The 21,312-nt window shown below is 41.0% G+C and overlaps 1 protein-coding gene across 1 annotated transcript in view; it reads left to right on the forward strand.

The window, feature by feature from the left end:
- Window positions 1-3,652: 3,652 nt before the first annotated feature.
- The window catches only part of LOC149793065 (ras-related protein Rab-8A-like), an 82,549-nt gene continuing 64,889 nt past the window's right edge, over window positions 3,653-21,312 (forward strand). The window contains exon 1 of the mRNA XM_089966964.1: window positions 3,653-3,825. Coding sequence (XP_089823090.1) covers window positions 3,702-3,825 — 124 coding nt within the window. The 5' untranslated portion in view covers window positions 3,653-3,701. The remainder of the gene's footprint in view (window positions 3,826-21,312) is intronic.

Consider the following 21,312-nt stretch of genomic DNA (forward strand, 5'->3'; position numbering starts at 1 on the left):
ATTATTATGTTTCAGGCAGTTCACTATAAATTTATCATTCATACATAGATTTTTTCAAGATTTTCCTCAGTATATTTTTCTTGTAGTGTATTTTTACTTACGTAGCTGTTGGTATACTTCTGCTGGAAGTTTGCTGACTCTGAAACAACAGACTTTTGCTAAATATAGAAAGCACCAGCCCAGTGATTGACAGGTCACTTTTTTTTAAAGACCTGTAATGCCTTTACATTTGAAATGTTGTTACCATCATGTATGGGCACAAGCATCTGACCTCAGTATTCTTGTTGCAGGATTTGGCATAGCAATTCTATAAAATTTTTGAACTGACAGAATGAGTGCAGTGTTTTTTCACTATCTGTTCTTGGATTAAAAAGAGTAACCCTATGATTATATAATGCGTAAATATTCTCGTCTCACACATGAAAGGTATTTAATGAGGAGCGGAAAATGTATCTGTTGGTTTTTCTTGGACAACAATTCAATGTTATCAAAGGGATTTATTCAAATTTTCCAATTTCCATAGCATTTTAATACATTAAACTGTTGGATTTTTTAAAAAACAAATCTAATTATCCAACAGAAATGAAGAATTTTTGAATTCAATTTTACACATAATAAGTAAGGAAAGCTTACCATCATCTTTATTCCCAAACTATTTTATGCAGTAAAGTGCTAATATAAATCTTGGATAAAATTAGTTCTTGATACACATTAGTAGCTATCATCACACACCCAACCCCAAAAATAAGGGGGAGGACTATAAAAATAATGATTTACCATGGGTATTTACCATAAAAACAAACTTCTTATTTGCCACAAAAATTACTCTTTCAGTGGTTTTGTGGCTTTTTTAAGATTCTTAAATGAGCAGTTGGCTCATATAACGTTACACGAACAGATTGACTTGAACACAGTATTTATAATCAAGATAAGGCATGTTTACACATCTATTCACATGACATGTCTTTACCTAAACAACTCTTTTCTTGTGAAAATAAATACTTCGTTTACACAGTCAACACACTCACATGATCTTTTTGAGCAGTAAGGGGCTGTCCATTTAGTATGTACGCATGGAGGGAGGAGTGGGGTTTAACCCAAATGCTTACTCTTGCGTATGGAGGGGTCTACTGATAATGTATGTATACATAGGAAATGGGTTTACTTGAAACCTAGATAATAATTTGTCTAATACGTAACCTGTTCAACTGGGTTCAGTTGGCATGTGAATTTTAGCAGACACTAGACAAATTTTTAAAGTTACACTGCTTATTTCTTTGATGCAGCCAGACATTCAATGTCGGTAGACTATCTGTTTCTTTAAACACATTAATACTTTTATTCCGTGATCATTTCTGCATGGATTAAATATAGGCCATTGTATAGAATTCGGGGGTGGGGGTGCATCCATCATAAATACCCATGTGATGGTGTTGTGGGTGAAAAAGTATGAATGTGTACAGGGAAGGGGGGGGCAAGGGTCAAGCTTTGCCAGATTTTTGCATATGTACTAAATGGATAGCCCCAAAGAAACACCTTGTTTAGGAATTATCTTCTGACAACAGAAAGCAGGTGACTGTTTATGACATGACCTTTTGAATACATGGCTTTTACAGAGGAAGTTTCACAGGGGAAAATGGGAATGGCTACTGAGACCAGGTGACCACTAGATAAGAATGGTAGATGGGAATGGCCATTGAGACCAGGTGACTGCTATATAAAGATGGATAAATGTGAATGGCCACTGAGACAGGTGACCACTCTATAAAGGTGCCTTTGGGCTATGACGCTTTCTGTGACAATCTGGAATGCTTTTATGCTATGAAGCTTTCTATGACAGTCTGGAATGTTTTTATGCTATGAAGCTTTCTATGACAATCTGGAATGTTTTTTTTTTTGTGCAATGACGCTTTCTATGACAATCTGGAATGTTTTTATGCTATGAAGCTTTCTATGACAATCTGGAATGTTTTTTTTTGTGCAATGACGCTTTCTATGACAATCTGGAATGCTTTTATGCTATGATGCTTTCTATGACAATCTGGAATGCTTTTATGCTATAACGCTTTTTTTGCAAAATTTTGTCCAACTCTCTTGATATTTTCTCAGAAGTTTAATGGTTTTTCTATTTTTTAAATGGTGGCCAGCTATAGAAATTGTAAAGCTGTCCATGGCAGGTAAACTTATTTTTAGGCTGATTTGATGGTAAACATTATAAAAAAAATATAGTATCAAAAAGTTGATGTCTCCTAGACAAAGTATATTTGTATTTGTCAAATTTGTGCATAAAAACAAGTGTGTGTGTGTTTTTCCCCTCTACACTACATTTATTGTCCCCAGATTATGTTTGATTGTAAGGTGATCTTGGGATGGTTTCCCAACCCATTGGTTTTCCTGTTACAGAAACCATTAAAACATTGGTCAAATTCTGAACAACACATAAGTTGAATGTGTGTTAGGCCCATTCCCACTCATGAAAGCCCTTCATTCAGGTCGTTAGGGATATATAGTCCTACGACCTGACAGCTAAATTAGCAGTGCTCCTTGAGCACATAAACGCTTGGGGAATGTGGTACTAATTCCTTCCCCCAGGAACATTTAGCATCCCGCTACGCGGGAATAAACCCGTCGCACATGCCCTTTTGGGTGCACGCGACGTAAATCCAAGTAATCAATCAATCAATCAAACATAAGTTGAATCAAGTTTTCTTACTTTTTATGACATAATAGTTTCCATATCTGAGGGTGGATTGGCATCATTTGAATAAATCTGAAAGACCTTTACGACAGTATGTTTTCTATCAATTTGGTCAATTCTGTTAAGCATTTTATGAAAAGAATTTTATGTTTTAATTGTTAGTGATCATACCTGAAGATGGATTAGAATCTATTTTTATTACTCTGAAAGGCCCATTTCTGTCAAATTATGTTGAGCAGTGTGTGAAAAGAAGTCATTTAAAGGTTTTTCTTTCTTTGGTCACATTCTCAGAAGCCTATGAGAAGTTGTATAATGTTGTTTCTATTGTCAGTCATGGTTGTCATAGTTGATGGTGAATTGGTTTGTTTTGGTGCTTTATGGTACGGCAACACAAGTAGGTTATTTTGTACCAGGGCAATTGGTATTAGGCGACGGCAGATCCGTGTCTGTGCAGTTTGCAGTTGAACTCGACATGAATGCGAATATATATGTTATACATGTCAGGGTGTCTCGTTTATAGTATGAAATGTTAATGGGGGTAAGGTTAAATATATGTTTGAACTAATCACTGATTATGAAATTGCTTTAGAAAAAAAAATTAGCTTTTTTAAAAAGTATTTTATCCGCTAGGTGCACAAAATTCAAGTCAGTATACTTCAATAATGAATATAAATTGTGTTGAGTTATTTAGAGAGCCCCTTACAAGAACAGCCCAAAGGCACATTATTAAAAAAATATGATCGTATATTGCATTATTTCATTCACGATAAATACCGAGTTTTCAGTGAGAGAGAGAGAGAGAGATGTAAAAATCGACAACAAATAAACAAAAAGACCCCCAAAACACCCACCCCCAACCCTCGCTCCTTCTATCAAGCAAATAGCCAGTTAAAAATCCATGGTTTTGAGTTGTATATAGTACGGAAGTTTCCCACTTGTGACGTCATGAACAAATTGTACAAGGAAGTGTTTATTTGGCTTTGTGCTAAATAACAGCACATAGATGGCGAAGGCTTACGACTACTTGTTCAAATTATTGTTGATAGGTGATGCGGGAGTTGGAAAAGCCGGTGTGTTGGTCCGATTTACAGATGATTCTCATAATGCCACCTTTATATCGACTATAGGTATGTTTGTCTATTACAATCTATTACAATGAGTATTACAATGATTGGTGTGTGTGTGTGTGTGTGTGTGTGTGTGTTGAGTTTCACTAGTCACATAAAGTAACAGAGTGCTGACCTTGATATTCTTGTTTTTATTGTTTAACTGTGCCGATGAAACTAGTTTTTCACAAAGCTAATGGATGACTGTCCATTACGATGATAATGTTGAGAGCGGGGAAAGCACATTCCGTGGGATGTGACATTTTTTTTAGCACCAATGTAATGCCGCTTAGCCTGCCTAATATAAATTCTCAACAAAAAATAAAATACACAACTGAAGTCAAGAAGGTTTCTATTTTTATAGCTGTAATAAGATAAAGCATAATATCAGCCACTAGATGTTAGAAGGCAATGACAGTTCATAGCAAAAGTAGTTCACGCATCCCAACCCCAAATTCATACATGCATTTTTCACACCCGAAGGTAATTTTTGACACAGTGATGCTCACAGTACAAACGCGATCGCTTTCCCTAGGTGATAATTTAAAGAACTGTACTGAACAGCCTGATGCAATTCAAAAAAGTTGTCATCCAGGCCTATTTTGAGAAATTCTACTTGCCTCGAACACACGTGTCATCTGACATGGATGGTTAGCTCTGCTCCCTAGAAGACTATCGGTTTTGTTTGGTACTTTAAGGCACATCAACTCATATTGGTTATTTAGTATTTCGCAACCAACACAACATAATCTCTGATTCCACCAACTTCGACCAGTTTCTTTCCGACAGCATCTCGCAGCTTCAAAACATCTTGAATGTCCACATTGGATGTTCGCAGTTTCCAGTTTTATATTAAATAAATCAGAAGCTTTTTCAGAGCCACCTCGGATGCAGTTCCGACTTCTCCTAACGCAGCAACTTTTGCAACCGCAAGAGCCGCAGCTGATAACAACGCTGCAGTGGCAACGAAGAATGGAAATATTCCGCTAGTCTTTTGCATTTGCGTAACTACTGACTTCGACAGTTTCAACGTCACCAAGGTGTTCTTTCGTTTGGCCGCATTAAACTGATTAAATTGTGTCTGGGTAAACCACACGGGTACATTTCCAGTTAACTTTGTAGGAGAAACCCTCAGTGTGATCCCGCCATTGTTTCGTATTGTGCTCTTTATTTTCGCAAGGTGGTTTGGTCCAAGGCCAACCTTAACTTCTTAATAGGACATTATTATTTGAAAACGTAACAGCTTTAATTACTATGTTACGAGTTTGAGAACATTATATGAGATTTCTAAAGGCCAGTTAATGACCCTTATTCCTTCGTCTGTACCCTCAACCAACAGACACATATCGGAGAGAATTTCGGCAATGCATCTGTAGCCACATCTGACGCGGGGAGAGTGGGTGACAGTGAGAATGGGTCCACCTACACGTGCTTCAAAGTATACGTCTACAAGAGACTTATTGAACGAATCCAAGTATTCTAGTGAAACCTAATAAGTCGGGTACATCGTACGAAAGTCGTGCTGAGAAATTTTCAGACCCATGTCAACGTTCTGATGTCGGCCCAGATACGACCATAGCTCATGGTATGCACGTGCGACTTGATCGTCGTCAAAGTTAATCAAAATTTGTTCGGTGGGTTCCTGATGACCGTGTAACAATAAAAAGACCTCGGACACTCCTAGTCTGTCACATATCATAGCACTATTGTGTTATTATTTTCTAGATCTCTATTTTTACAAACGCCACGAACACGTGTTTTGGTGCGCTGAGACCATGTTCGATACTTGTCTGCCATGTAAACTATTCCTGAATATCTCTTCTTGGTTGTGCATCTGTGGTGTGAGCGAGAAACGATAACGTTGACGCGGTTCCAGACCACATAAACGACAATAAACCCGATTCTCTGACCAGTAAAAGGATTAGCTCATACTGAAGTTGCCTAATGGTATCCGGTTTATGATCTGCCTGATCAAATGAGACCTTGTAAAACATCATAGACGGGCCAGCAGACTTCACATAATCTTCACTGTTTTTGGCGAATCCGATAATCGTTGAGCAGCAGAGGGGGCGAATCGGACATTTTGTCCAATCGTTATTTTGCTTAATTATTACTTTCTGCACTCAACGATCTAGTGTCGTCAGCGCCTGGTAAAAAAAAAACGACGACGTCGTTGGGGGATCGTCGCGTCGTCATTTGGTTTAATTAACACCTTCTGCGCGCCGATCCCCAGCGTCGTCAGCGTCCGGTAAGCACGTCGACGACCGCGTCGATGTCATTGCCCCCTCTGCTGCTAAGAGGTTATTTACAATGAAAATTATTTACAACTAACCGAATATTTGGTCAAGTCCGATACGATATCGTGTCCGAGGATCATGTAAATTTATCGTTATGAATCCATGTGGGGTCGACTGAGCATGACTAAAAAAGTTTCGAAAAACATTAAAGTCCATGTCACCGCCGCACCATGTCTGCCAAATATTTCGTAGCGTGTGTGTATCAACGCCGTTGAATACAGCAAGAATATTGCAGTTATCTCTGATTACTTTTGGAATCTGAGTGTATCGTTGAGTGACATATATCACGTCAGTGTTTTTATGCCTGCCTCTGGAAAATATCCTAGCTGGGTTCTTTTGATTGTCTAACATAACATCATCGTACACGACTAGATTGTTAACGTCGCCATCAATATCATCAATACCCGGTGCATCATTGATATCCGTAATAAACTCAATAACATTCTTTTTAGCGATCGCTGATGCATTCTCGTTGAAATCTTTCAACACCTCGTAGCATCGTTGATCATCTACGCTAGGAGCAACCAAATACAACTTATCCCACTTCATCCATCTCATTATTAAATTGAGTAACAATTGCGTCTTGCCGGATCCAGATGGTCCGATGATAATCATCCGGATCGAGTTTGGTAACGCTGCAACATGCTTAACTGGTTCTCTTGTTTTAGTCGCCGAAAAATCAATTATATTCATATCTCTATACATAAATTATGGATCTATATTGTGTGAAGTGTAGAGTGCGTACTGGCACAAATGATATGACAACCGTTACGACAAGAAATAACAGATCGGCGCTTACTGGTAAGTGTGTACAATGCGGTACAAAGAAATTTAGATTTATTTCTATTAGAGATGTTTTAAAAAAAAGCGAGGAGGTGACATCGCAGCCAAATTGGCAAAACTCCCCGGAACACCGTGGGCAAAGTATCCAGGAGAAAAACACCTCCCAGGATATAACTACTGTGGCCCCGGAACACGATTAGATATTAGACTCGATGATCAAAATCAGCCCAAACCCGGTGAGTATCCAATAAACGCTATCGATAAGGCGTGTCATGCTCATGATGTTGCTTACAAAAGTAGCGATCTGCAACAGCGTCATATCGCGGATGTAAAATTAATTCACGCGCTAAATGCTATTCCTGATAAATCCGTCAAAGAAAAATTGGCCTCATGGTTGGTAAAATCGGCTATGAAAGGTAAATTAATGATTGGCGCTGGTAATTAATAACAATCATCCAAGAAAAACGATGGATTCCATCTATTATTCTCCGAGAGGATACTGGAAGGGGAAGGCCGCAATTGGTAAGCTTGCAAGCGCTGCAAAGGTAACAAAGACCACTGCGGCTAATTGGTTATCCAAACAGGCTATATGGCAAATCTATCTACCACCGCCTAAACAAATCAACTTCTCGCGCTTTGATGTCAGCGTACCTAATGAAGTTCATCAGGCTGATATACTATTTCTGCCGCATGACAACGGTTACAAATACGCGCTAACCGTAGTTGATGTTGCGAGTCGATACAAACAAGCGGAACCGTTGAAAACAAAGTCAGCAACTGAAGTAGCCGATGCGTTTGAGCGGATTTATCGAAGAGGTCCTCTGCGCTGGCCAAATCTATTACAAGTTGATCCTGGTAGTGAATTTCGCGGCGCTGTTTTATCAACGCTGAAACATCATAGCGTCGCGATACGACGAGGTCATACTGCGCTACATCGCGATCAGGCAATTGTTGAACGATTCAATCGGACTCTCGCTGAACGGTTATTTGGATATCAATACGCGAAGGAATTCATCCAAGAAAAACGATCTCGTGAATGGGTTAAAAGGTTGCCAGGTGTAATTGCAGCGTTAAATAACGAGATTACCCGAGTAATCAACATGAAGCCCAGCGACGCGATTAAATACGAGTATATACCCGGAAAATTAAAAATAAATAGCGTTTCTAAGCCGATTCTTGGCGATGTCACTGTTAGATATCTATATGAACCAGGAGAGCTTGAAGGCGGTAAAAAAAGGGCTACCGATCCTATTTGGAGTGTTACCACACATAACATATCAACGATAACACGATCAACTGGTAGACCACCGATCTATAGACTGGATTCAACTGCTCCTCAGCGCGGATTTACACGCGAGCAACTACAAGTGATACCTAACGATACTCAATTACCCCCGCGTGGTCTTAACTAGCGCCGTTGCGTCTATTACACTCAAGACAGGTCAACCTCACATTGTTTTTGACATGACCGAGACTGTTATCGATCCTATCCACGGTAAATTGGCGAGTGTCTTTATCCGAATAACGCCAACTCATTATACAATTGCAACTCGCGCAGTGATTATTCTGTTGTTGTCGTAGCGAGATTATTAATTCGGCATCAATATCAAAACGCCGCTGTTTTTTTTTATCCTGTTGGCGGTAACCCGAGAGTTTTCTATCAATGACGCTTGCATCGATGGTGACTTTGTCGCCGGCTTCGTCGGTGGCTTCGTCAATAACAATTCTTCGAAGCTGATTTATCCTTCGTACTCTGGACACTGCAAGATAGACTAGATTCGACCATTCGATGCGATTATCAACTATCCAAACAATTGTGTCCGTGATGGTTAGTCCCTGCGAGGAATGTATTGTTGTTGCGTATCCTAGCGTCCACGGGGATTTATCAGCACGTAGCGCGTCCTCGACGACGCTGATATCAACGAGCACGATATCATTCAGCACGAGAATTTGTTTTTCTGTCCGACCTGGAATTTCAACTTCAATGTTCTGCCGCCGTGTGTCCGCGGGTCTATAACATAACGGCACTGGACGCGTTGGAAACTTTTCCTTATGCAACGTAAACAACTTCCGCTGAAGTGTGTCTCTGACTATCTTTCTACTCGCTACAATCAAATCGTTTGGTCTCCATGTTTCCCAGAATTCATTTAACGGCGTTTCCGGAATCACCTCGCGAATTATTTCACATTGAATTCTATCCGGCTGTAATCTGATTAATTTCTTAACCTCGCGCAGTTGTTCATCAAGTGCTCGGTAATCAGTATCGGTTTCTTCATAATAGTCCACAAAACCCCTTAACCAATCATGTGGACCCTCGCCGACAAATGGTGGTGGTTGGCCATGGTCCCCACACATGATTACCGCTGTATTCGCGCGCAGCAACCACTCAAGAAACATTTGTAAAGTATCTAACGAAACAGTACATATCTCATCCCAGATGATAATGTCGGGAATAAATTTTTCACCCATTCGATCAGGAGTCCACTCACCGCCGCTGTATCGAAAAAAGCTGTGATAAGTAACGGCGTCAACATTTCGTTGTTTTATCTCTCGCGCTAGTCTATGGGTCGGTGTAAGCACGATTATACTTGCCCGCGTTCGAAATAATTCAATTGCCCGAGTCGTCTTTCCTGACCCGCCACAGCCGCTTAAATAAACCGTCTTGTGTCTACAAATTGGATCAGAACACGATGGTGCATTAGACCATTCTGACAATTTATCACCGCGTAAGTAGTTGTTCTCAACGGTGACATCTGCTGACGGGGAATAATCGCGTCGTATTTCATTTTTAATTCTCCATGTACCCCAACTCTCGTCCGGACTAGTAAACTCGGCTACGTTTCCTTTATACGCTACGTCAACATAAAACGAATCAACGGCTACTCTAACCGCGGTATCGGGGAATCTATTTATCATCGAGAATAAATTGATAGCGGCATATCCCAGCATAGACGCCCTCAAATGTGGATACGCCGGGCTGTCTCCATCGCTGTAGGTAACAACTGTACCCAACCTCGTTCCATTGGACAAGAAAGCTGTTTTGCAGTTCACGTATCTATTTTTTGCCACTGTGTCCTTGATTACGAAATCATATTCTGCGTCATCTATAATCAGCCGTGAGCAATATCGTTTGTAGTCGTGGTTTTTTCCACCTTGTGTGAACTTACCAATTATTCTTCTACCGAGATCTTTTGCCTCGCGGTTTCGTTGGTTAAATATCCTCCTGGACCATTCGATGATATATTCCTCGTCGGCATCAATGTTTTTTCTGGACTCGTCAATTATGCTATCTAGACGCTCCGGTTCTGGTAACCAGACTTCAGTCTGTGCCCGGTATGATATAATCGCGTCACTGACAATCAACGAAACTAGCATGCTACAATCAATCATATACCGTAGCAGCGCTATTGGCAGCCATCTCTTTTCAGCCATGTGTCTACCGATCCAAATATAGCAACAGCGATGGAGTCCTGCCGCGAATTCAAATGATACTATGCGAGCGAATCCGGTTAAATCAAAATCAGGCAGTGGTCCATTAATAGCAACACGAATCATTTCATGACTGGGGTGTCCAAATCGTCTAAAGTACTCAGCGGCGGATCCATACCCGAGAAAACTCGCTGGATAACAGGCAACCATATCAACCGAGATCATAGCGTCGCGGTTGTATTCAGTGTTCCATAGTCCACCGTGATAGTATTCCAAACAACTGGATTGTACATCCGGTAGAAATTCCCTGCGCGTTGGTCTCCACGCATTTTTCCTTGCTGCAACATGAGCTACAACCGATGGAATCGTAAAACAATTTGTTAGCAGTTGTTCATCATGCTCCTCAAATTCTATGGCGGTTTTTTTCATCCTGTTGTGAAATGCTTCAGTGCGATATAATTCACCGTTTGGTCTTACAAACTGATCAAAGGTATCCGCATCGTTTTCAGCGCTGCGAAGTAACCACATTGATACAGGGTCGTTTTTACACAAGTAGGCAATAGCATCAAATAGTTTCCTCTCCGCGAGAAAACCGTCCTTGGAGAATTGTTCTCCCAGGAATTCTTCGGGGATATACTTTACTGTTCTATCCCGTGGAAATATTGTGATCGCGGGCGTCCATGCGTGTTCGTTATGATCAATAATTTTGATTGGGGCTCCCTTCGATTTATACTTCGATTCGTATAATACTTCACCGGTTATCGTAACGGTTATTGGAAATCTCAGCGATGTTTCTAATCTCGCTATGTCGCTGATGGTTGCTCCACGCTCTTTTACGGTTAGTTCCCACTGGTTGATTTTGCTACGTCGTAAATCAGTCAATTTGTTTCCTCGACATGCATTTGTAAAATGCTCTATTATTCGTTCTGCTACACAATTTATCCCAGTTGACTGTTTCATCGGTTTCAGTTTTCCGATATCAGGTTTCTTATTTAACGGGTATATTCCATAAACAACTGCTGTTTCAGGATACGCTCGTTCATAGTATGGTTTGTCAATTCCGGTTAACAACCCCGGCTTGGAGTCGCGGCTGACAGTGACTGTTTTCTTGTCGCTGAGAACTGGTTCAAATTTATCACGCATGATCCAATCGCCTGATTCCACCCGGACAATGAATTTTACTCTGAAGAAATACCTTTTACCGTCAAGTTGTGATATTATCATTGCTGCGCGGTTGTCGTTCATGGTAGCATCAACAATGCCATCAATTCGAAATGTTGACCAACTGTGAGATGCGCCATCACGCTTGAATTCATTGATACAATCGCGTATTTTACTCAACAGGGTTTTATCGTTTATTAACGCTTTTGGTGTGTCCTTGAGGACTCTATCGAGATTAAACCTAATATTTTTCCGGGGCTTAATTGCTGCCAATCTCTCGAACTCATCCATATAATTAAAACAAGTATTTAAATGAAAGAATATAGTATAATGAATCACTGCAAATGGTTGATGATTGGGTCGACAACCCCGTGCAATAAATCATGTAGAGGTGAATTCTGCGGGTATCATTTACAAAGCGTTCGTAATGGTTCTCTTGGCCCCCTCCCGTGCTTGGTTTGCCACGTCGGTGTAAGAGGAAAATCACAGTTGTGTATCAATTGTGGCGGAAAGCGATACAGGGAACTAAAACGCTATTATGACAAGCGAATTAAAAACGCCGTCATCAACCCCACCGCCGACTTCGTCATCAAAACCCCCCAAGACTACGTTGAAAGATTCATAATTAAACCAAATAATAAATTAGACAAGTAGTATTATTATACAAATGGACCAAGAATTTCAGCCGCATCCCCTGCTCGTCAATTACGAGGCATCTCGCGACGGTATTGTTAGAAATCGTAGACTGAAGAAGCCGGTTGGATGGAAAAACAATCACGGGTATTTAATGTTTACTGCTGGAGGGAAAAAATATCTCTGTCACAGAATCATCTATGAATGTTTCCACGGATTGATCAAAGATACTCTCGTTATTGATCACATTGATTCTAATTATCAAAATAATAGACTGTGTAATCTGCAAGCCATCTCTCAGAGTGAAAATAGTAAAAAAGGCCAAACTGGTAAATACTCAAAGAAAGCAAAACCCGTAAAGTCATTTGATACAACAACTCACGAGGAAAAAATATTTCAGTCGATGAATGAGGCAGGAAAATATTTTGACATTTGTATCGCCTCAATACAATTTGTTGCAGAACGAATATATCAAACAGCGATCTCAAAAAAGACGGGTCATAGAATTCGATTTTCATATATAACATCAAAGGGAGATAACTCGTTTTGTGATAGCGTCGCATGACAAGAGTTACGTCCCTTGAAGTCTAATTAATGTTGCGTCCCTTGAAGTCCAATTAATGTTGCGATTAATTAATCATTTTACGATGAAAACTAATGAAATACACGCTATTATCTAACAGCTGTATTCTTTTTTTTAATGTTTTATTTGAGTATTTGGTTTCATTTAAATGCCGTGAAACACCATTAATAAGTATTTAAGGATTCAAACGATTCAAGGGAATTCAAATTAACACACACCTTGTGACTGACGCCGCTGTATTAGTCACTTTATATACAAGATGACTCGTTATAAGCCTGGGGCTTTCGAAAGCCAATTCAACTAATCAAAACTAACCCACGCTCTTGACCCGGGCGTGTGGTTGTCTTTTGTTCACAATCATGCAACCGGGTTAATTTAATTGGGTTGCTTTTGATTGGTTGAATTGGCCGTAGAGTTCCGCCCCGCCGTTTTATGTTTGTGCTGTCTTGTGCCGTCCCATCATCCATCAATCATTTCATTGTAAATATATTCATCCTTAATTAAGTACATGTAGTGATGTCCCCCAAGCATATCTTCTGGGCGGTCTACGATGACGTTTGTCACCCTAGGCCTCCCTCCCGGAGATGTATGCTTTGGGGTTCCAAGATGTGAATGTCCTTAATTAAGTATATGTATATGCCTGTAATCTGCCACAACACTCGAGTGGAGATCTACGGCATTGTACTGTCCATGTATGCCTGCAATCTGCCACAACACTCGAGTGGAGATCTACGGCATTGTACTGTCCATACAAAAAACGGGGTCAAAAATGGCCCCAATAATTTTATTAAAATTTTTGATATTAGAAATAAGATGTTTTATAAGAATAATGAATATCGAAGACATCAATAATATATTAACTGAGATTTCAAAATTAAAAAATCAAGGAATTGAATTATCTGATGGTCTCGACAGTGAAAAAATATTATCCGATTATGAGATTATTAACGAACAGTCGAAACGGGGGCGTTTTACCCTGGCCCGCGAGTATTTTTTTATAAAACGATTACAACATACGATTAATGAGAACCTGTACCACAATGACGCAAATGCATTCATTGGACTATTTACTGCCGTTGAAATAATACGAAAAAAACTCGGACGTGTTTATGAACGACGCCGGGAGATTTCTAGTAAGATCAAAAACATTAGAAGGATTATAGACGAAAACTCCGTGGAGCTCCCGATGGTACACTCGGCGGAAAATTAGAAAATTGCGGATCAATTTACAATAATGGTAGGTGAATCACTTACTACTCGGCTAGCCAGAGAGCGGCTAGCAGCGCTTAAAAAGTTTATACCGTTACGAGACAGAGTGAGAGAGAAACTTCAAACGCGACAACAAATGCAAACCGATTTTACTGTTGGAAGCGAACAGTTATTTGCCCCGGTAACTAAAGCGACTAAGGATGTTACGGCGGCAACTGTACCCGTTCTTGGTGCGCTTGAAAAGATAGCGGCAGAGACAAAACAAACAAAAAGGTCTTTAGAAACACTCCCTGCAAAAATAGCGGATGCTACAACACGGAGGCCACCACCACTCGCTATAACCGAACCACAAGAACCTTATGTTACAATGGCCGACGAAGAAGAACCAGGCGCCACCGCAAGAGAACCAGAAGAAGAAATACCCGAAAAAACACCAGAAGAAGAAATACCGGAAGAAAAAGAGGGGAATATACCCCGTATTGTACTCAAGAAGAGCACAATAGATCAAATTAGAGGCTTCAGCAACAGGGAAGAATTAATTAATTTTACTGCCAACAATTTTGCTAAGAACATACGAGATAAGAAGCATATCAATAGCGGTTACGAGAAAAATATAAAGTCGTTAAAAGACTGGGCAAGAATAGTGTATTTAGCAAGTAAACATAAAGATGCATTACCACATCGTAGTAAATCCGATTACGACGCATTCCACAAGGAAGTTAAGAGTATAACACCAAAAAAAGGAAAAGGATACCCTGTTGGTAAAGAATCCTACGGCGTTACCTGCCCTAATAGTGTTCTCAGTGATATATCACGGCTGGAAGTACTAATCGGAGGAAAACGAGCCGGAAATAACTCTCCGGAAATAATCAATGAGGCCGCTGATATTTGCAAGCGTTTATTTGCAGGCGGTATTATGGACATTAATGCATATCGAACGCTCATAGACGAGCTCGTGGATGATTAATTGGAAAACTGGTGTTTTTAATAAGGATGATCATACACTACAACCATGATAAACCAGTACTCGTCTACGTGGTAAACTCGCGATTGCCTGTTTACCGCGCGTACTATGGAGATGGTCTCGGTAGCACCATTGCGGGGTTATTTACAAGAATGGCTCCAAAAGTAGCGCCGTTAGCCAAACAATTAGGAATGAAGGCTATTGATGTTATTCGTGATAAGGGTATTAGTGCTATTGGAGATGTTGCCGGAAAGGCGCTTTCTGCCGCGCGAGACAAACTAATGTCGTTGGTGAAATCCAGGAGAAAAAAACAGAAACCACCGGTGATGCCATCAACGACAGTGATGCCTGCAAATGTCAGTAAAGTAATAAATAACGCCGTGGAAGAAAAATTAGAGTCGTTGGCGACGACTCAGTCGTTGGCGACTTCGCCATCCGCCGATGCGGCAACCAACGCGCTCATGAACGCGATAGCGGGGAGTGGTTTAAATTCAAAGAATTTACGACGAAAAAATCGCAATTGAAAACATCAACATGATAAATAATAGAATGTTTGCGCGTACCGCTGATCCCGCGTTTGATATGGATGCCCCAGTGCGCAGGGATGATTCTGTCCGTGATTATCAATATTATTCTTATTATGCAGCGCAACCCGACCTACGATCGCGAATTGAACTTCAGGTCCAAGATACCAGTAAATACTTTCTGCCGTGTGAAGCGTTTATCGAAATTGAGGGAGAACTCGTGACAAATGCCGCCGATAATACACCATACGCAGATGACCATCGTGTTCGAGTTGGCTTCGTCAACAACGGTATCATGGCGTTATTTGAGAGCGCCAGATATCTTATTGACGGGCGAGAAATTGAATCAATAGAACGCGAGGTTGATGTTGCAACGACGATAATTGGGTTGGCGAGATACTCGGATGATTATACAAGATCGGCGGGCCCATCTATGATGTTTGCGAAGGACACCACCAATAACGCTGACCATATTCAGTACATCAACGTGCTGGCGGAAAGAGATACCGCAACTGACCCACAGGCTGAAGCAGCCAATCCAGACCGCAGAGCAAGACCAGGTGCTAATTTTAATATTATAAAAAGCACCAACAATGATTACAATCTAGGATTCGCAGCACGAGTAGGAATGTTGCAAGGACCACGCCGACAGTTTTCATGCGCGATTCCACTCCATCACATATTTGGATTCTGCAGAAATGTCAGAAAAGTTGTCTATGGGGCTAAGCATACAATCGCGCTGACGCGAAGGGGCGATGATAACAATGCAATATGGCGTGCTGCTGGCGTCGCTGCCGGTAAAGTCATTTTAACTAAAATGGCATTGTGGATGCCGGTGCTGACTCCATCAGTTACCACGGAAGCACGATTGTTAGCATTTATGGAACAGGGAGGGAAATCGTTGTTGAGTTGGCTAGCGGTAACAACTGATGCTAAAGAGGATAACGTCGCCGATACGTTTACATGGCACCTGGCATCAAAACAGGGTGTTTCAGCCCCGCGTCATATATTCATAGCGCTACAGAATAGGGAACGATTGGGCAGTCAAGAACGCAGCCATATGATATTTGATCAATTAGGAGTCAGGGATGTTTCGCTGAGAATAAACGGACAACAGGAACCATCCGAGGATATACAGCTTAATTACGGCGACAACCATATCGCACGTGTGTACCATCGATTGCTGTCGTATATGGGTCGTGATCAAAACGTCGACACTGGTTTGCAAATATCACAACTTGATTTTAAAAACCTGTATCCGATTTATTATTTTTCGCTGGAACATCTTGATTTAACGAGACAATCCGTCGTTGATATACACTTCCGAGCTCGTATAGCCCCGGGTGGTGTTAATTATAGAGCGGTTGCTGTCATTCTCAGCGATAAATCAATGCTGCTAGAAGGTGTTGGTGGACGAATGAGAATCGTTGATGCGCCAGTGGAAAACATGTAATTGAAAGCACAAAACGCGTTTACAATAAATGTCGTATAGTGTCGTCAGTGTAGAGTTGACTGATGGTCAAGTCAAGAAATTACGATCAAAGTCGGCTAAACAATGCGGAACCACAATAACGCTGAAGCCGTCGCAGATGGCGGGTGGTAATCATAAGATATCGTTGACGGCGCGTCAAATAAAACATTTCAATGATGCGATGAAGAATAAAAAGGGTGTTCAAATAGATTTTTCGGCCGCAGCAATTAAAAACATGGAAAAGACCGGTGGGATATTTCCGCTGTTAGCTGCGATTCCGGCATTAATTGCCGCGGCCGCACCAGCAGTGGCTAAGGCGGCGGCGTTGGGGGCCGTTGGTACCGCGGCGGGAATGGCATTGAAGAAGGCAACCGGGAAAGGCTACAAAAAAAAACGACCCGTAGCCGGAAAGGGTCTAAGACTACCGGGAACCCCGTATTCATGGTATTCGGGAAAGGGTCTAAGACTACCGGGAACCGTTTATTAACGCAGGAGTCAATGACTCCTGAGTCAATGACTCCCATGTCTAATTTTGATTTAATAGACGCCGCAAACGCGTTAGCGATAAAAAACTTCAGAGGTGTTTTTATGAGGGATCAATTACCGGCGGCCCCAAGGAATACTGAAACCGGTATAATTAACCTCGATGGGTCCTCCGGAGCGGGAACTCATTGGGTTGCATACGCGATTGATCCGCGTGCGATCGTCTATTTTGATTCATACGGGTTAGCCCCGCCGAAAGAGTTTATGCGGTATATCCGGGCGTGTTCAGCCCCGGCGTGTTCAGCCCGGGTTTTTTATTCCACGCTGCCAACACAGCAGTTAAGTGACCCACCGATATGCGGCCGTGAGGTATTGAACGTACTCGCGGCGATTTCATCATCGCGAAAACCACCTCATGTGGTTGTAAACGAATACACTAGTAGGGTCGTAGAAGCTCAACGGATTTTAGAGAATAACATTTACAATAATAATGATTGATATTTGGGGACGACCGGTTTCGGCGCTGAAAGAATCCACGGAAACGACCGCCGCCGACATAAAAAAAATAATTGAGGATGAAATCGCTGATATGTTGAATTTAACAAGTGTTGACCCGGGCGAAATAGTTGTATTTCAAGACCGCCAGGGTAAATTGAAATCCGGTAATATGTCACTGAATGACGTTTTAACACGACAGCGTGATGCCGACGAGGGCTCTATCGCGTTGTATACCGCCGACGGACGAATCAAACCGGGTGAATCCATCTTGACGATAAATGGAAAAATAAGTACACTTGGCGACAATTATATAACCATGTCAAATTCGTTAAAGGGTTTACGTAGTGAAATTAAATTATATGAAGAACGGATCGTGTTGACGCTAGCGCATTTCGACGATGTGCAACACATTGTCGAAAGATTTTTTCGGGGATCCACGACGGCAGACGAACCAAATCTTGTAAAAATAAAAAATGCTATTTCGGATCTTATGGAGATGTCGGCCAATTTACCCCCGTTGCGAAAAAATGTTAACAGGATCGATGACAACTTTGATAAATTCTTTGGTAAAAAAAATACCAAGCCGGATGAGATTACAATAACTATAAATGATATCACTGCGTATGGACAGGAAATAAAAACAATCAAAACTGATGTTGCAACAAACAAAAGGAGTGTAGACGCGCATGAACGGGAAATAGAAATAATCGGCGCTAATGTTGCAACGATCATAAATAATGTAGACTCGCATGGACGGAAAATAGAAACAATCAAAACTGATGTTACAACGATCATAAATAATATGGACACGCATACACAGGAAATAGGAACAATCAAAACTGATATTGAAGCGAACAAAAAAAATATAGACGCGTATTGGCGGGGAATAGGATTAATCAAAACTGATGTTGCAGCGAACAAAAAAGGTATAGACGTGCATACATATGAAATAGGAACAATCAAACTTGATGTTGCAGCAAACAAAAAAAGTATGACCGAGAATACACGGGAAATAGAAACAATCAAAACTAATGTTGCAGCGAACAAGAATAATATAGACGCGCATTGGCAGGAAGTAGGAATAATCAGAACTGATGTTGAAGCGATTAAAGACGGGCTACCGAGAGTAGCAGAGCAATTTGAAAAAATAAAAATCCCTCATGAGAACATCATCAACACAGTATACACAATTCGGCATGGATCATTCGATTGGACTCCTACACAGAATACAGTAAATATCACCGCAACTGTTAAGGGCATTTATCGATTGACACTGATTTCAATGATGCAGTTTAATATATTATCGTCGAGTTCATCCGGGTTTAACAATACAATATCAACAATTATAGACAAGAACGCAACTGAACTATTTACAATTTATGCCGTTGATAGAAATCTAGCCGGGGCAAACATTACATGGTATGTGGAATTTGTAGCGAATCTAAGTAATTAAAAACACTAGTTCTTTTAAAATAAAAATGACCACCAAGGAAATTGAATCAGAGGTATCACCGACGTCACATCAATATCGATTCGATACCGCAAAAGAATTCTCCGCGAACTTGAAAACGCTTTCCGAACAATACCGTGCAAAAATAAAAAAATACCGCCGAAAAATAACCGCCATCGACGCGGTCGTGTACTCGGTGTCGGGTATAGTGGCCGGTACCGGTGTTATTTTATCCACGGTGACCACGATAGCCCCGATCGCTGTTCCAATCGCTGTCTCCGCGATGACAACAGTTGCTGGAGTCGCCAACGCAATCACTAGGAAGATATCATCGTGTTTTCAGAAAAAACTCAACGAGTATACAGTAAAACATCAAATAGTATCCGACGCATACTCGAAATTATCCGGGTTGATCTCGTTATCGATTGATAATTTGTTCGTATCCGATGTTGAATTCTCCACGATGGTCCAGTTATATAGCTCCGCGATGTCAAAAATCGAGGATTTTCAACTGGAAGCCGAAACCACCTGGTTGTTAAAATTAGACACTAAAGACAACAAATAATAATAATGTCGCTGAACCCCGAAGGGTTTCAATTACTTCAGCGGATCGCGGAGAACACCACTCCGGTACAAACAAATATGATATCAATAACGTCAACGAAACCCGAATTCAGTGTGAACTTCCCGTCGCCGGTTCCAGTGAAGGAAATAGCGCTGGCAAAATTGCGAGTATATCACAGTTGGCCTAATATTCGAGCGGACGCATTTAACGGACAACAACCTAATAACTCGCTGGTTTTTGCACGGAAAAATAAACCCGATGGGACCCCAGACTGGGAGGAGGTTACAATACCAACTGGGTCATACCAAATAGAGCAAATCAATAAAGAATTTCAACGCAGAATAAAATCGATCACAGGAAAGGAATCAAAAATCGCTATTACGGTTCATGAACCGACGTTATCATCGACGATTGAAATAAGCACACCGGGGTATATGGTTGATATTTATAACAGTTCAATAAGAACCATACTAGGATGGCCTAAGAATCCACCCGCGGATTTGCACACAAATGTGCAATCGTATCATGAGATTAATCCCAGTTATCTGAATGATTTGTCTATTATAAGAAACACGTTATTACCCAGCGAGTTTATATTTCAAGACAGGAATACCATGCAATGGTTTTTTCCGTATAAGAAAACTCCTGAATTGTCAGCCAAGGTCACAGTTCGTTTAGATGATATCACTGGTGCGTTTGCCGAGATTAATCGTAATTACCAATCACAACTAGAACAGCTACGGAAAACAAAAGCACGAAAACACGTTGAGGTGTTAAATCAACTTATATCAGACATGGAATATATTAATGAGCGAATCGTTAAGACAATATCCGATAGCAGCGATGATAATAAACAAAAATTCCTAACCGGGTATAATATCACAGAAGCCGATTTACCCGATTTCAAGTTTCCAGGATACAACGCGCCAGAACTAAGAAAGTCTCTTAATGATTTTCTCAGTCCATCAACTTATATCCTCAGACACGATAACGGGGATGATGGTATGCATATTGCTCCATACAACGTAAATATCGCATCGGTGATAGCAATCAATCTAGTGTGTGATGTTATCGAAGGGAGTTACCAGGTAGATACCAATCAATCAAATCAAGCTCAACAGGGATATATCCTTTATTCATTTTCACCAACAGCCCCTCCGGGATTTTTAATCGTTGAGAATCCGATTAATCCGGTCTATATGCGATGCCATGATCGGTTTTTAACGAGAATTAATTTTAAACTCACCGATCAGTCAAATAACCTAATTGATCTACAGGAGGAGGAGTTAGTGATCACTCTGTTTGTAAGATCATTGTAAATAACTTCTTAGCAGCAGAGGGGGCAATGACATCGACGCGGTCGTCGACGTGCTTACCGGACGCTGACGACGCTGGGGATCGGCGCGCAGAAGGTGTTAATTAAACCAAATGACGACGCGACGATCCCCCAACGACGTC

This window comes from Sinohyriopsis cumingii, chromosome 8 (assembly GCF_028554795.1).
Source record: "Sinohyriopsis cumingii isolate HCF-2022 chromosome 8, ASM2855479v2, whole genome shotgun sequence".
Taxonomy (NCBI): domain Eukaryota; kingdom Metazoa; phylum Mollusca; class Bivalvia; order Unionida; family Unionidae; genus Sinohyriopsis; species Sinohyriopsis cumingii.